General features: G+C 39.0%; 1 protein-coding gene across 1 annotated transcript in view; it reads left to right on the top strand.

The window, feature by feature from the left end:
- The window catches only part of LOC139732845 (protein phosphatase 1F-like), a 32,997-nt gene extending 30,434 nt beyond the window's left edge, over nucleotides 1-2,563 (top strand). The window contains exon 7 of the mRNA XM_071643685.1: nucleotides 992-2,563. Coding sequence (XP_071499786.1) covers nucleotides 992-2,037 — 1,046 coding nt within the window. The 3' untranslated portion in view covers nucleotides 2,038-2,563. The remainder of the gene's footprint in view (nucleotides 1-991) is intronic.
- The last annotated feature ends 14,663 nt before the right edge of the window (nucleotides 2,564-17,226 follow it).

Genomic DNA, 17,226 nt, shown 5'->3' with positions numbered 1-17,226 from the left:
GGCTTTGAGAGAGAGAGAGAGTTCAGTTTATCATTCACTTGGCAGTGCGTCAAAGTCGTGCAGCGCCCCTTGGCTGGACCGCCGTGGCCGTTCAAGGGCCGGCGTCCTTGAGGACTGACCTTTGCTCAGGCTAATGAGTGGAGAGCACAGCTGATGCATGAGATAGCTTTCCTAGTAACGGACATTGATCTTTCACACCGTTTCACTGCGGAAGGCGGGGGCATGCTGTCAAAAACTGCTTGTCAATCACGTTCATGTGAAATGCTTGGGTGATGCACTGTTGTATGCTCCTCTAATCAATGTTTCTCTGTTTCAAGTGCAGAACTGTCGCTAGATCATATTTCATTGAATTTCGTCGGTAGTTTCTTTCATTATGCTAATATTCATCCTTATTGATACAGTCACATAACCAAAGAGAAATAGACAAGTAGATTTACAGACATACAGAGTAAAAGCTTATCACATACAGTCTTTATGTCAAACATACATTCTTGTCTGCTTGAGATGCTGTGCAAATCATTCAAGTTGTGAATGTGAATTGTCTGTAAACCTGTAGACTTACAGGATTCAAAATTTTGATGGTCAAATAATCTTCCTTCACAGTTTTTGTTTTGTTTTGTTTGTTTTTGCTGGCTGCAGTGGATAAAAACAAATTATGGAGCAAGGAAGAAGTGTATAGTTTGTTTTGTCTTCATAAACTCTTAAGGATTATTTTTGCTCTTCCACCAATACTCTTCAAGAAAATGTTCTACGTGAATCATCAATAATTCACAATAGATTTAGTACAAAGTATTACAAAGCAGTAGAGTGTTAATAGCCAAGATTTAATGTAGTACACACTTCTCCCATACATCAGGACATTTGTGGGTTACCATTGTTTATCACAGCTGATCTTACAGTGGTTAAATGAGGGAATCTGTTTTGATGAGCATCCATCAAAGATGTGAAAATGCCATGAATTTTCATACACTTCTCTCTTGTACATTTGCAGGTGATCCGGACTACAAGCCATACGTTTCCAGCGATGCAGACACTGCCATTCTACCTCTTGACGGCACCGAGGAGTGCATCATCCTGGCCTGTGATGGCCTCTGGGACGTTGTGACGCCGGAGGACGCCTGCAGCACCATCATGGACTACATCAAGTCTGGCAGCGACCTCTCCGGAGTGGCCACAAAGCTCGTCTCCATGGCGAAAGACAGCCGCTCGAACGACAACATCACGGTCCTGGTCGTCTTCTTGAATCCCCACAGGCATAGAAGCGAGCTGCCCAACGACATGGACAAGGACGCGGTGCAGGTCACAGAGAAAGGTGATCACGAGAGTGAATCGGGGAGCACGGAGAGTAGGAGCGAGAATGCGGGGGACAGTCATCCAAAGGACAGCAGCTCGGTAGCAAGCGAGAACAATTCAAGTCCCAACGGTGTATCGCAAAATGCGCTGGATGCCAACTCGAACAATAACAACATCAACCGCAATCTTGGCCGCAAGGATAGCAAAGTGAAAAGCAACTCTGCCCCAATGACCAGCGGACTGGTCATCAAGAACGGACCCAACGTTATACTCAGCCCCGCCCAGAAGAGGGCGGCAAAGCGGCGGTCAGCCGCACGGAAGTTGGCGAAGGAATCGGACAACAAGTATTCCAGCTCGCCAGACCTCACCTCAGATTATGCAAAGACGAACTCCATGCCACTGGCCAGGCGGCGCAGCTCGCTGACGAAAAAGACGGTGCCCGGCGTCCGTCGCAGCTCTAGCACTCCGCCTGCCCACGCCCTGCAGAAGCAGAAGTCGCCTGTGGGCTCCGCGGCGGACGACGCGACGGTCACCGACCTGACCGTGGGCATGCGCAAACTGCGGAGCGGCAGTGCGAAGAAGGCGGCGCCCGTCCAGCACAGCTCCATGCCCATCACCCTCAAGCCAAAGAGCCTCACCAGGACCCGCTCCCTCCCGCGGGACCCCAAACTAGCCTCCATCATGAAGGGCAAGATGGCCGCTGGCAGCAACGCCAGCGATCCAAGATCCGATGTCCAGCGCTGAGAGGAAGACCGGCGGTGGGTGCGGTTGACACTGAGCCATGATCAAGCTGAATTCTTTTTTTTTTCTTAATGAGGAGAAGCCTCGAGAAGAAAGATGACTGAATGGGGTCTATGTGAGATGTAGTAGATAGACAGCTAGCCACAAGATGTGAATGTCTGATATCGAGAGGTAGCATCTGCCTCAGAGCTTCTCTAGTATGGCACAGAGGTGATATATTCAGGATGACATTTTGTTTTGTGGATGAAGACCGCCAAGAGGATACTAGTTTTGGATGGTCAAAGCATGAGCTAGCGCCAAATTGTGGAAATTTTTGTCAGTCATGATACGGATAGATTGTGGAGGATATCTTGTGAAGGCAGTAGCTCAGGTAACCCCTTGAACATTCAAGGAGGCTGGTAGAGTAAATGTTTTTACTGAAAAGAATGTAGCATATGAAGGAATGAATGAAGTGATGACTGGATATCATGTTCAGTGCTGTTGTCAGCATTATGTGTAAATGTCACTCAGACAAATCTCATAGAAACAGACTGGCTACAATTCGTTGGATATTTTTAAAGCTTATAAGCAGCAATGCTGTAAGCTGGAAGACAGAATACCATCTAGTCTTCATACACCAGACCTCCATGTGATCGCAAAGCATTTTAAAAGTATTAGTAACACACATCCTTGAACAAAGACTAACCCAGACAAAATGTCCGTTGAATGATAGATATGCATGCATCACTCACCAAGTGAATAGAATGTCACCTATAAGTGGCCCGACTGGCCCTGGGTGCTGCTGAACATGCCAGGTACTGCAAAGTATCTAGTCTGTGTGCCTGCCTGTATGATAAGCAGTGCTGATGTGAATCATTCACAATACTGACTTACTGGGAGGATTTGGGGGGGGGGGGGGGAGAGATAAAGAAATCCTAGTCCGTATCTGCTGCAGTTCTCTTCATAACAGTAATTATAATTTGTGTTGTTTCTGTATGCTGTACAAGCAAAACAACAGTGCTAGTGGTATATTTGTCACTAAAAGATAGAGGCAACTAGTGTAAAACTGAGTTGAAGGGATAATACATTAAGCTTTTGCCCTCCCAGTGTGCTGTTCATACATGTGTCGAGTTTAAAATCCGCCAAAATACCAACCTTGCATACGACCAAAAAGGAAAAGTCACTTTTAACCAGTTCATTGTAGTGCATATATATTGTGCCCACAGCATGGCAGCATAAATTGTGAACCTTCAAAAGAGGACTATCAGAGTATATTGATATAACAAATAGAGTGCAACTCAAAGCAAACTGCGATAAGCAAGCTGCATTCCATGAACAAATGAAGCCAAAGCAGAGATGTCTGACTGTGTGTTCATCCTTTTTAAAAAATATATATTAAGTAGATAGTAATATTTTTATTGTGTTCTTTTTCGAGGTGAAAAATATAAATATGGCAGACTGTGCAGAAATTCACTGCCTGGCCAGAGGTGCCCATAATGTACTTTCATTTAACCCTTGTGTGATATTTGTGTGCAGAAGTGAGGTATGCAAAATGTTGACACCAACACCTATATATAAATGGATCAACTATCTGTAATTCTCACACGAAACCATGGTAACAGAAGCACTGACTTTTACAGCATAGCTTGTTATCAAATGACAGCATTGCAGGATCTATAAGCTGAGGATCTCGACAACTGCGTAAAGGTTTCTGTAAATTTCAGTGGAAAATGTCTACATTCGGATCTGTACATTTTCTAGCACCTTTTGCAATCTTGTATACAAGGATTGACATTTGTGTATGTTTCTTCCCCAGTATAATGACAAGCCAGTGAGACTGGTAAAAGTATCTCTTTGCGTCGTTTTGCCCCATTCAATGGGCCTGTACTCCACTGGAGGCGTGGTGGTCTAGAGGTTGCATTGTGTGTGCTTTCAGTGAGAGGGCCTCAGGTTCATGTCCCGACTTCTCACTTCCATCAGTATTTGCTTTAAATTCACAGTTTTCATGTCTACCCAGAGGTATAAGTGGGCACTCAGTAGAAATCTGGACACAAGAGTACGTATGTAGATTGATTTAGTATATTTGCGTCATATAGCAGTAGACTGGCCAGTGTGGTATGAAGTCAATGTAAGCACAGAGTTCATTCCCAAGACCAGGTCAACTATGAAATGAAAAGAAGTACAGTATGATCACTTCTTGGTGGAGATTTGCTATGTAAGGAAGAAGTATTTTTGTCATTTTGTCATTATACGACTATCCTTTCGCTGGCAGGTCAGTGTTACTGTAGACACTTTTACATAGTGTTTTTCTGTGATTCTGAGAAGACTTGACCTCTGTTAGCCTTTGATCTTGACCTTTGATCCCATCACTAGCCAAAGGGTCAATAATGATGTGTTCATGGACACAGGAAGCATGCCAATGAGTAGATGTTGCCTTGATGTAGTAGATGTTACCTTGATGGTAAAACCACTGATCTAGAGAAACACATATGAGACATAAAGTTACCTCTGCACACGTATCATCTTCCAGTGTAGTACTTTGGGATGTTTTTGATATTTGGTATTTTCTATTCCTTTCCTTGTGTACCACATATAACAATGGTTACCAATCATTAGTATAGTAGGGGAAGAAAATAAGAAGGTGCCTTGCACAAAGACTATAATGATCTTATGTGTGCTGTTAAATGCACTCCACCGTCAATGCTGTATGTATGTACATTACTGGACATGTGTGATATGGTGTTTCTGTGCATTGAAGGAAAATATAACATCTCACAATTTTATGTGAAGAGAAACTTCTCTGGTATGTGTAATGAATGTTGACAGTGAGGCCTCTTGGGCAAATCAGAGTGGTTAATGGTCCTTTCACAATCAGTGCCCGGGCGCATTTTTTACGTCCTCTTGAGGGGCACTTTAAAGTGCAAAGATCTGTCAAGACTTCGCTCGGACAGGTAATTACCAGTCTGAGAGCTTGTAGCACATTGACAAAGTGACTTAACTTGGTTGAAGTGGAACTCATCATGTGAAAAGGGTTCCATGACATTTGCTCCTGCGACAATTGCTCCCATGAAATATTTGCACGCTGTTAAAACTAAACTACAGAAAAACCGGTGCATGCATTTATTTTTAGTCATTTGGATAATAATAATGGTTTGTTCATTGGAGTTCCAGACTCTCAGCTGAAAGGACTCCAACGGATACAAAATTCAGCCTTCATTGGTTGCCCGTAAGAGCTTGTATCAGGTTTAAGATTTTGACCCTTGTATTCAAATGTTTTCCGTTGGTTGTCCGTTAGCATATTAATGCAATCTGTCACGCACATTTACGCAGAAGAAATTGCGTAAACCATGCACTGGTTTAAACCTCCTTCATGAATATGAACTTATGTGTCTGTGCTACATGTTTTTGACAAGTTGGAAATGTTTGGCATGTATAATACAATAATTTGTGTAGACTTTCTTTGTAATTACTGTTGTTCAATCTTCCAGAGTGTAACATTCCACGCTGGTCATGTATCAGCTTCATCACTGGACCCCCTCACAATCTACCTCTTTTTAGACTGTTCCCTGTTACATTTTATTTTTTTCTTAACCCCATTGCTACTCAGCACCTCGTTGTTTCTATGCAAAGTCTATGGGCATTGTAGAATCTGGTGGAGGATTACAATTGTAGGTTAACACTGTGCCACAGAGTTTTGTGGAAGTTTAAAGGGCACACCCTTCCGCACCACACAAGTATGATATGCAGTTTGTGTTTCCTTTAGTGTGTCTTTATGCAGGTCACACTCTGTTAATGATACCTCTTGTTAATTTGAAATGTAACCTTTGTGTCAAGCCCAACACTTGGCAGAAAATTTACCATTTCTTTCATGTTTTCTCTTTGTTTTCTCTTTTTGTGCTCTTATATATTTTCAGCAATTAACAAAATTGGAAATTGTGTGGGGTTTTTGTTTTTTAATGATGAGGAACAAATCATGAAATAAGTGTCAGATTTAAGAGTTTGATATGCTCATCATTCCACAGGCCTTGAAAGAGGCTCTGAACTGTGTCATTCAGTAATTTCCTCATCAGAGTTGGGCTACAATTGCTATCGACTCCAAATCTAGTCCTTTCATTTCCAGACACTATTTGTCAGGATGATGTGCAGACACATTGTCAGCATCCATCTTCATGGGTGATTATCAGTGTGAATTTTGACAGGGCTATTTGGCATAGGGCGCCGTGCTTGATCGTAATTAACTCCTTTTGCTATCAATCTGTCTGTATGGGAGCTATTAAAGCCTTACAATGTCACATAGTGACTCACTGAAGGTGGAGAGTATGGGTAGAGGTTATTGACTGGTGAAGTGACGTATTGGGTCATCATAGTGGAATGGAAGGCGGTAGTAATATCTTTGGGTATCATTATTCATGTACATCGATGAAGGGCAGTTTGTCAGTCAGTTGTGACATTGTATGTGACAAACCCTATAAGTGCTGTAGCTTGACAAGAGAAATCAGATGAGGACTAAAGTACGAGTGTAAGTTCACAAAAAATATTACGGCCCTCAGGACGGTGATAGAAAACGGGATTGAAGGGTAATACGTGGGTCATCCATTCCCTCTTGGAGGTAAAGACAAACAAAACAAAATGGATCTGCTTCAGTGGAAATCAAATGAGGATGATGATTTAATCGCTGTTATTGAACTTTTAAGTGTCCTTGTAGAAGACACCTTGATAAATGTTCCATCAACATTCATATCTTCTCTTTTTTTATGGGAACAACCACATTTTGTATTTGGCGTATCATTTTGTAAACCTACGGAACCAGTGTTGTTTGACAAAATTGAGTCACTTGGCCAGTGGAAACAGCCGATTGTAGGCCTATGAAAATTGTATTTATTGTGCTAGCCGTTTATCATTTAGAGGTACACAGTGTAGACTTCACCAGAGTCTAATTGTAGTCTGTTAAAATAGAGAATGGTTATTTGTCTGTGTGAGTCTGTCATGGTTTGTTACTATAAGTGTTGAATGCCCAACACCGACAAAACGACATGTGCATTTTTACGCAAAAGACCAAAAAGTGTCTACTCATTTGTCGAGTGCACACTGCATTTTCAAGCTACATTCTGAATAGATATTCATTCATTTCCGATGCAACACCAATGCAATTTCATTTGAATTGGTTGTGTTCTATGTATGAATTGACTCGTACAGCTGTTCAAAACTCCTAGCCCTTACCTGCAGAACTTTTCTGATTTGATACAGATTTCTTCTTTTCTTTTTCCAGAGAAGAAGTTTCGTTCAACGTTGTGTTCAAATTTCTGTCAGCATCTGTTAAAAGTGCAGTTTTGGGATATTGATGAAAATTCATACTTTTTTTGCAAATTCTATTTCCGCCTTGTTCCTTTTTATTCAAGTTCAGGGTTGCCAGGTTTGCTAGCAGCAATAATTCATCCAAGTTGTGAGCTTATATCATACATTGTAGTTTGTTGGATGCAGGTATTTTGTGAGGTAGCCAGAAGAACTGTGTTAGATCAACAGTTTTAGATTTGTCAGATTTACTGTACCTGAACAGGTTGTGTAATTGACGGGGGAAAAAAAATAGTTTGACAACCTGCATATGCTCCAATTGTGTGCTGACGGGTTCAAAAGTGTGAAAGTATGTCAGACCTCATGGGTATTTACATGACTAAGATATTCACGCTGCACAACATTAGGCTTGTTTTTCTCAATGATGCAGTACACATGCGTGTGCACCCACCCCCCCACACACATATAAATGTTTGTATCAGTCAAAGGTAATGATGAGAATGACAACTGGGAAATAGATGCATCGAGATGGTGATGGGGTAGTGATATTAGAGGCAGAAGGAAGTAGGTAATCCTATTAAAAATGGGAGCCAATTACCAGTCGGGGCCCCTCACGTAAAACATAGCGATCATCGTCTTATTAGTTGTAGCAGTTCGGTGCCCCCATGCCCAGATAAATTTCTTATGATAGGCCTTTTTTGGAACTACAAGTTACTGTATGCTTGCTGATGTGTGCCCGAATGCATACCCTTTTTGGGCCCCGTCATAGGTGATGATCGAAAGTTATTGATTCGTTTTCACCTTACCTCAGTCGCTGCAAAAAAATTTGAAGCAAATAGCTCTATAATAGTACAGTTGTACATTGACCTTCTGCTCTGTACTCATATGGGACCACAGTTATTTCTTCTCTATTTCTTCTTTATTTATCTCCCAAATCTAATCCAGTTTTAGATTCATATACCTAGTAATTTACCTCTGTTTGTGGAATGGCAGTGTGGGTTCTCAGTGACATTTCTATACCCGAACATAGAGGGCCCACTTTTGTAAACTACACTCAAATTTTATGGGTATTGTTAAAGTGGTATGTGTGACAAAGAAGCAGGGGTCCGTTTCATGAAGTCATCACATATAAGTCTTCACATAAATCTCAGAATGGCCAAAGTCGCCAGTATGTACATGTAGCTACATTTGTATGTAGAGAAGTGAAATCCATTTCATGAAGTCTCTCATAAGTGTGTCTTAGGAGCGAAAAGTCTCCCATAAGCAGAGACTCCAACTCTCCCGTTTTCGACGGGAGATCTCCCGCCGAAAGCCCATTTTTGCACAATCTCCCGTTCTCCCGTTTGAGATTTGATTTCTCCCGCCCTGGCTCTGTGTCTCGCGGTGGAAAGGATTTCTTACTTATTTCTATCGTATGTTGAAAAAATAAGCCTTAAATAGCACCAGAGAACATCTAGAATCCAAGGAACTTCGCACACATCAACTTGGAGTCTCCCGTTTGCTAGGGGTTTGGGGCGGGAGAATCTCCAGATCAGAAGGTGCTTGGGGTTGGAGTCTCTGCATAAGACTTTCATGAAACGGACCCCTGATGAACTATAGTAATACAAAGGAAAGTTACGATAGCACAACATTCTCTTACACTAGTTTGAATCACGCGGGTAACGTTTACTGTGCATGTTATGGCAGTGTGATCTGTAATATACACATAGAAATGTTGATGCCTTTTTTTTTCAACAAACAAGCCAAATTGAGAGAGATAAAAAAAAGGTAGAATCTGTTGTTGGACAACTGAAATTGGTGTAATTCTTGATATGCATATTTTGTGTGTATAGTGTCTTTAAATGTGTACATTGTATATAGTAAGCGGTTTTATATCAACCTGTTGCATATAATATAGTTTTTATGATTGTGTGAATAATGTAGGTAACTATGTATTTGAGATATTTTCTATGATATGTTTCTATGTATGTGCTTATGGATAACAAAACGTACACAACTACACAGAGTGTGAACTGTTAATACAGACATATGTTTGTAGCTTCAGAACAGGAATAAATGTGAATGGTAATCTTTCACTGAGATTAGAGAGAAGAGCTCCCTCTATTGCCTCATTGCTGTATATTATTTTACTCATTGGCACCTTTAAAGGGATTGTATTATGGTTTTGGTTGAGATGGGGATTCAGATTTTACCTTTTTGCAAGATAATTACAAACCACTATTAGAATATTAAAAAGCATACAATTCTAAGAGGAGTTCAAAGTTTATTTGATGAAAATCGCATTTGAAATGGCTGAGATATTTAAAAAAACAAAAAAAACAACAAAGTGGTTCTGATAAAAGGTGGGACCCACCTGTTATTAGGACCTCTGTTTTTGGATATCTCAGCCATTTCAAAACCAATTTTCATCATATAAACTTTGCATTCCTCTTAGAATTGTATGCTCTTTCAAATTCTATGAGAGATTTCTCAATTTCTCACAAAAAAAGTTGGAAACCAGAAGCCGAATATCAACCAAAACTATACAATCCCCTTATAACCATGCTATTAATACTGTAAAAGTGGAAACTTTTGCACAATTTTTCAAGCTGTGCTGGGTAAGATGAATTTTATGTATTTTACTTCTGCATAATCAAAACATTAAATAATGTTACATATGACGAGCAAAAATATTTGTGTGCTTTTCCTTTCATGGCAGTTTTTGGTCGCGTGAAATGGGCAAAAATTTCCACACTGCGTAAATTTCCACTTTTACAGTGTTTGTGTTTGTGTGTGTGTTTAATGTATTATGTGAGTGTGTGTGTTGACACAAACAATGTACATGCCATGCTAAGAAACAGAATAGAAGCAATGAGTGAAAAAAAAAATAATGGAACACAGTATTTTTTTTTTTTGTTAGAACAAGTCTCATCTTTCGTTTCCCTCTCCTTTTTATGTGGGTATGTTTACATTACAGTTACTGTGAAAACACAAAATTTCATGCTCTGCCAGGTAAGAGGAATTTTGAGTTTTAATTTCGCATGCAGTCAAGGCAGTTGAGCAAGCACTTCACTCAGCTTACCACTGCCATGACTGCAAATGGCTTTGGCAGCACATTCTACAGTTAGATGTAACTGGTTTGCACTACAACAGCAAGTTCACTCACGCTGCAGGACTACTGAATGTGAAGAGAATTAAAAATACATTATAGCAGTTATATTCCTACAATATGCCTACCTTTAGATCAAAGATTTACAAATTATATTACATATAACTAGCAAAAAAAAAATGCATGCTTTATTTTCATGCTTGTTTCGTGTTGTGCGAAAAGCGAAAAAATGTTCACATCACAAAAATATCCACTTTTACGGTATTAGCTTGTCACTATGATACCAATGCACACACAAACACAAAACTTTTCCAACTCACTGTGATCCAAACTGTAAATTATTAGCCAATCACTAGAGGCCAGTGAAGAAATTTAAAAAAATTCTGTAGTTATTGACGATTCGGATGCCTACTTGTGATGGTCATGACATAATGACCCATATCCAGGAACATGGTTGTACATCAAAATCATGGTTTAAATTTAGTCTGTGGACTAAGTGTGAAATAGGCATGCCTTCCACGTAGGCACATTATTGTTACAGTTATTTTGGGATGTCTAATGGTGTTTGCAATCTGCCACATGGACTTATGCAGAAGAAATTTGTATAAACCATGCACTATGAAAAATTCAACCACCTTTGTGAATACGGGGCCAATGAGTGCATGCACACGAAGAAATACTCGCAGCCAATCAATCATGATATAATTAGATTTTAATAATTCACATATCTTGCAGTATTCACATACCCATTACAAAAATAACATTTACATCATTTGCAAAATTCACTCCAAGGCTCCAATTATGTATCAATTTTCATGATCATTTATTATGAACAAGGCGAATCAAAGTTTTATCTGCTTCAGTGCATTTCACATATTACAGAAATCAGTCGTGTCATTTGCATCACTGTAGACAGCAATTGGAAATATAATTATAGTATTAAACTGAACACACCTGGTAAATACATAGTTCAGCACAGGCATAAATGGCAATCACTACAATGTATGAACAAACTAAAAGTATTTCAGATATCTTTTGTTAGTTTGACAAAAAAAGAAAGAGAAAGGTTAATAAGAGTAGGCTTCAACAGACATTATTTAGGAAAGATGTACTGTAAAACCAGAAATGTTCGCGTGCATGAAACTTTCATGAATTTCGCGAGGAGCCCTGATTCGTGAAAGTAAAATGCAGTGAAAGGTTTTGTCTACACAATGCACTGAATGCCAGTGACAATTTGTAAAACTTTTATGCTGCAAGAAAGGCCATTAGGTCAATTCACAAATTAAAGTTCATGGGGCAGATGTGTTTCTAGTTTTACAGTACTGCATTGTTCTGCATTAAAGATTCTTTGTAATGCAAGTAATAGCAGGCGCTAGGTTGTTTTAGCCTCCAGAACTTTGTGCACAAGAGCTTTGACCGTCATCCAGAACTTTATTCAAATTGATGTTTTGCTGCATCGAGTTAAACATTAGAATTTGCATGGCTATTCCTAAAACACTGAAAAAAACGGTGCTTATTTGTGTCAAAGAAGGGCAATTTGTCAATCAGTTGCATCCAGAACTTTGAGAGTTTGTAGTGTCCTCTTGAAATATTCGTTAAAGTGGTCACCGTAGACAAGGGCAGCTGTTTGACAGATTTGACACAATACGTTTCTGAACATCACTGCAATAGCTTATGTCTTCTGGATGCACACTGCCCTATATCGATCTTATCAGTGAGAGAAAGGACTGATACGCTTTTGACAGGGACATCTTGAATTGAGATGTCACATGGATCAAAATTTGACGCCTGGAATGACTTTACAAAATAAAAAACACACTGCAGCACTTGGCGCAATTACTGGGTAGTAGCAGGTCACAGGGATCACTGCAGACTTAGAAACAGTAGACAGAATTCAGCACTTCGCAACATAGGAATGTTAAACATGTTATAACACATCACCACAAAAAAGCCAACCCAATAGAACTTTGTTCGCCACTTTCCTTCCCTGAATTTCAGGGTGTTCATATCACGCACAATCATGCTACACACCTTCTTTCATCAGACTTGGCAGCAAGTGCAAAATCATCCAATATAGAGTACATGAAAGCTAAGTCCTTCTTGCTCTGAACTAGGCATTCAGTACAAACTGGGTAACAACACTGGAAGTCATTTGTAGATGTCTGTACACATAAAATGTGGTTTGACTCAGAAACATACAAAATATGACTAGTACATACTCCAATAAAATAAAATAGCACATAAAATGTACAACTGTACCTGCTATTAAAAGCATGTACATGTAAGACCAGTGTGGTGATCTTGTATTCCTGTATGAGAAATTTCCGAGAACTTTTCCTGTCACAATGGAATGCAATGAGCGTGACTGACAACCTCACCCAACACCAGACAAGGCTAATGGGGTCATCGGTGAAGTTCATCGCACTTTAGTCAAAATTTGTGAGTGTAATAGCGAACATTATCTATACAGTGTGTGTGTGTGTGAGAGAAACAGATCAACAAAACCAATGACTCCGGAACACTGAACAAGACATCCAAGGACACTACTACATTCTCTATATGGATAACCTGTGCATTTCATACAAAGACTACAATGGCTTGGTTTCATGCACATCTAAATGAGATTAGAATACAGAACTCCATTTCTTTTTCCCCCCTCTTTGGTAAATACAAACATATACCAAAGTATTTTGAATTTCAATTGAATTGAATTGCAGCATCCCACAAGCATCACCTCATAATTCACTTTATTCAATGTCCCTTTCTCTGTTTTGGATTTCTGATATCATTTGCACCTTTCTTAGGGAGCAACTGTCCATTTACAAAACTGGTTTGCAAAAAACAAAATAAATAAAACACCCCCCCCCCCCGAAAAAAAAAAAGGTTTGTAATAACTTTTTCTTCCCCCTACTATATCTTTTTCCAATACTTATGTTCCTTCAGGCAATATTCATATGCAATACACAAAAATAATAGTAATAACTGTAGAAATTACAACTACTTTTTTTTTAATCATCCTGCTATTGTCGACCTGCTCCTGTCTATTTATGAATCACAAACTGAAAACGCCACACTACCCTATATGCAAAGAACATTTGACATACTCTATACATCTACACATTTGCCAGAATGTTTATTTTGCAGTTTTTAACAGCAACAGGGAACATGGAAAACCCAAGCCCCCCCCCCCCCCCCCCCCCTTCCCGGCAGCCTTGGCTATGTTAAGTGATGCATCATCTGCCCGGAAGCAGTTACCATGACAACAGTGTCTAATGATTTCTTTTTCAGCAACAACATCAAATCTGCAGCATGTCAAAAGCTTGCTTGCATTCACAAAAATACATGTGGTTATCTACATGTAACTCGTACAAGGAAACAAACCTACTAACAGTAATAATCTTTAATTAACATGATTTGAGAAAGAGCTTGACATGTGAATCAAAGAAACAAATACAAACTTAATAAATTTTTCGTCATCGCATGTACAACATAATTTTTGTTCTTTTTACTGTACTGCTTCTCAGTGACATTTCCTCATTTTAGACATATTTCTTTCTTTTTCTTTGTCACATAATTTTACAAAAACTTACTAGTTGCTAGATAATATAACATGATTTCTTCCAATTTCCTTAATCTTAAAAACCTGCTGCTTCACAAAACAGTCAAAGCAATAACAAATTTTAATTCTGAGTTGGAAAAGGAGTAGGCTAGTTAGCTTTCAAGGGGCTTGCCAAGAGTGCGTAATACTACAATATTTCTGAATGCAGTCACACCCGCACAAACTGAGGAACCATGTGCAAGCTTTCAAGGACATGAACAAATGTACATAATATAATTATGCATTGCGTTGCACTGAATATCTACACTATGTTACTAGCAAATACCTCATTTACTGACAAACAGATCAGATAATGGTTCAAACACGTTATTTTCATGAGATCACAGACGGTATGATTGCACAGCGTAAATATTAAGATATGTCTAATCATTGATTAAACAAGAATTACAACATTTTGTTTCTATACCAAACTTGATATCTACACGGTAAATACTGAGCTATGTTGTGCTTCATATGATAAGGCCTTCCTCTCGCTTTCTAATAACATGATGTGCTAGGCTACCTCAAAGTGGGTAAGAAATTTCTCTGTACATCACTATTCATCTACCTCACATGGGAGTAGAAAAAAAAAAATTCAAGTTTGCACTCAATCAGGCACTTTCAACATATCATGTTATGTGAATCATGAAATACCTGATATCAAGTTCCAACAGACCAGGTACTACTGGCATTCCAGCTATGACATACCTCTACATGAATGGATAACATGGCCAACTTCTTTAAGGACCAGTCACTACTAACATACCACTATGTGGGTAGAAACCTTAGACCACTGACTGTCATAAAAAATGAGATTAGGCCATTGACGGCGTAAATATTGAAATATCTCTAATCACTGATTGAAAAAGAATTATATCATTTTGTTTCTATACCAAGCTTGATATCGACAAGGTAAATACATATGTACTCCCGTGTTGTGTTTCATATCATAAGCCTTTTTATGGTTTTCTACTATTAAAATGATGTGCTAGGCCCATGGTTCTCAAACTTTTTCTACTTGAACCCACTTTGGCCACTACAAAATATTTCAAGGCCCACCAATATCACATACTCCTTTTTTTTTCCATTTTATTTTTAGACAACATCACCACCCACCTGTGTGAGCTTTGTAATGTTATAAAGATTAAACCATTGACAGTAATGTAATCGAGATTAATAGATAACTGACAGTAATTACAATTTCAGAGTCCATACACCAATGGCACAATCATGAAGGCTGAGTAAGCTCAAAGTAAGGCTCTTTTTTTCAAACTCTCTGTACACACTTGTTCAAATCCAGGCTCCTAAAAGGGCAATTCTGGATCAGTTAAAGGACAAGTCCACCTTCATATACATAAGGATTGAGAGAATGCAGCAATATTAGCAAAACACATTGGTGGAAGTTTGAGGAAAATCGGATAATCCGTTCAAAAGTTATGAATTTTTAAAGTGTCTGCGCAATTACTGCTGGATGAGAAGACTACTATGGTGTATGATGTCACATGCGTACAACAATATAAGGAAAATAAAAAGAGAATTTCACAAAACTTTACTTTTTGAATAAAGTGCACATTTCTTCAACTTGTTACTGACGTATGTTAGGGATAATACTATTCCCCTTGCCTCCCGAAAGAGAGAAGTTTAGTGTTCTTTTGTTATGCGAGAAAAATGGAAATATGTTGAATTTTCTTTATTCTTTCTTTATATCGTTGTACACATGTGACATCGCAAGCTATAGTAGTCTTTTCATCCAGCCGGGACTGAGCAGAAACTTCAAAAATTCATAACTTTTGAACGGATTGTCCGATTTTGCTCAAACTCTCACTGATGTGCTCTACTAATATTGCTGCATTCTCTCAGCCCACATGTCTATGAAGGTAAACTTGTCCTTTAAAAGGAAGTCTGAACAGAAAGAGCAAAGGAGATGTCATCATCAGCTCACTCACTTGCATTTTCATATCACCTGTTTGAGAACTGTTGGGCAAAAATTAGCGATATTTCGCAATGTCGTAATTTCCCTAACTTTAATCTGATTTTGATCAAATTGTCACTGGCAAAGTGCCATCCTGTGACAAAATTTTTAAACAGTTCTTTTATTTCTTTAATTTCCTGAAATGTCAACAAGCCCTTTTGAAGTCGACAAATATTGACATTTGCAGACATGTCTACCTTCCAAGCGCTCAAAAACTTAAGATCACACTTGTCCAATTTGAAAAGCACTTTCAGGAAAGGCACATGTAAAGGCGAGAGGCTTGTAGCCTACACATACTGTCACGACATATCTTCATACCAATAGTCAATGTATCTTCATATCAATAGTCATCCTATCTCCTACTGTAGCATTCTCTGTCCCCAATGAACCTCCCCCATTCTCCCTCCCACCCCCCCACCCCCCTCAAAAAACAAAAACAAAAAAACAGAACAAAACAAAACAAAAAACAAAAAAAACCAAAAAACTACTGTAAGAGTAAACATTTTTGCACACGTAACGTTTTTGCAACCGGTCCAGTAAGATGAATTTTGCATGTTTTTAATTCCAAAATATAAAATGGTAAGACATACAGCAAGGAAAATATTTGAGTGTTTTTATTTTTGCACTAGTTTCATATTGCGAAAAATGTGCAAATATTTCCACATTGCAAAAATTTCCACTTTTACAGTAATTGCTGGGGGAGGGGGGGGGGGGGGGAGGGGTGGGAAGAATCACAAACATGATTTTCCTGTGCTGTGTAAAGTTGAGTGTGATGACACTAGCTATTCCTCAAACACTCTATCTGCATATTTTTTTTTTTTCAATGCCATTAAAAGAAATTGTCCAAGCTTCCTTTACGTTAATCAACAAGAATCAATCTACACTTGATCACTCCCACCTGTAAACGGTGACATCATAAATCCATGTATAAACTTCGTTAGTTGAGTAAAATAAGGGCATTCAGGTTCCTATAATCTATAACTTCAGCGGCACCTTAACGCCCTGATCTTTCTCAACTGATGACTTGTAAATCATAATTGTCATCATCAAATGTGATGTGTTGTGATGTGGATTGAGGCATATGATGATAACTGTAAAAAAAAAAGAGAGAAAAAAGGTGTAAATGGAGAGCTTTGTGGTTTATTTGAGAAGCTCACCCTGTAAGGCCCTAAAACAACTTTTATACTCAGCTTGCCCTTACATTTCCTAAGAAATTAAAGACAGGCTTAATATCTCATCACATCCATCTTACCACCAATTGTC

This window comes from Diadema antillarum, unplaced genomic scaffold (genome assembly GCF_040938485.1).
Source record: "Diadema antillarum isolate AM-2024a unplaced genomic scaffold, OU_Dant_1.0 seq00000454_RagTag, whole genome shotgun sequence".
NCBI classification, from domain to species: Eukaryota; Metazoa; Echinodermata; class Echinoidea; order Diadematoida; family Diadematidae; genus Diadema; species Diadema antillarum.
Note: the sequence above shows the minus strand (reverse complement) of the source record. Positions and strands in the feature narration are given on the sequence as shown.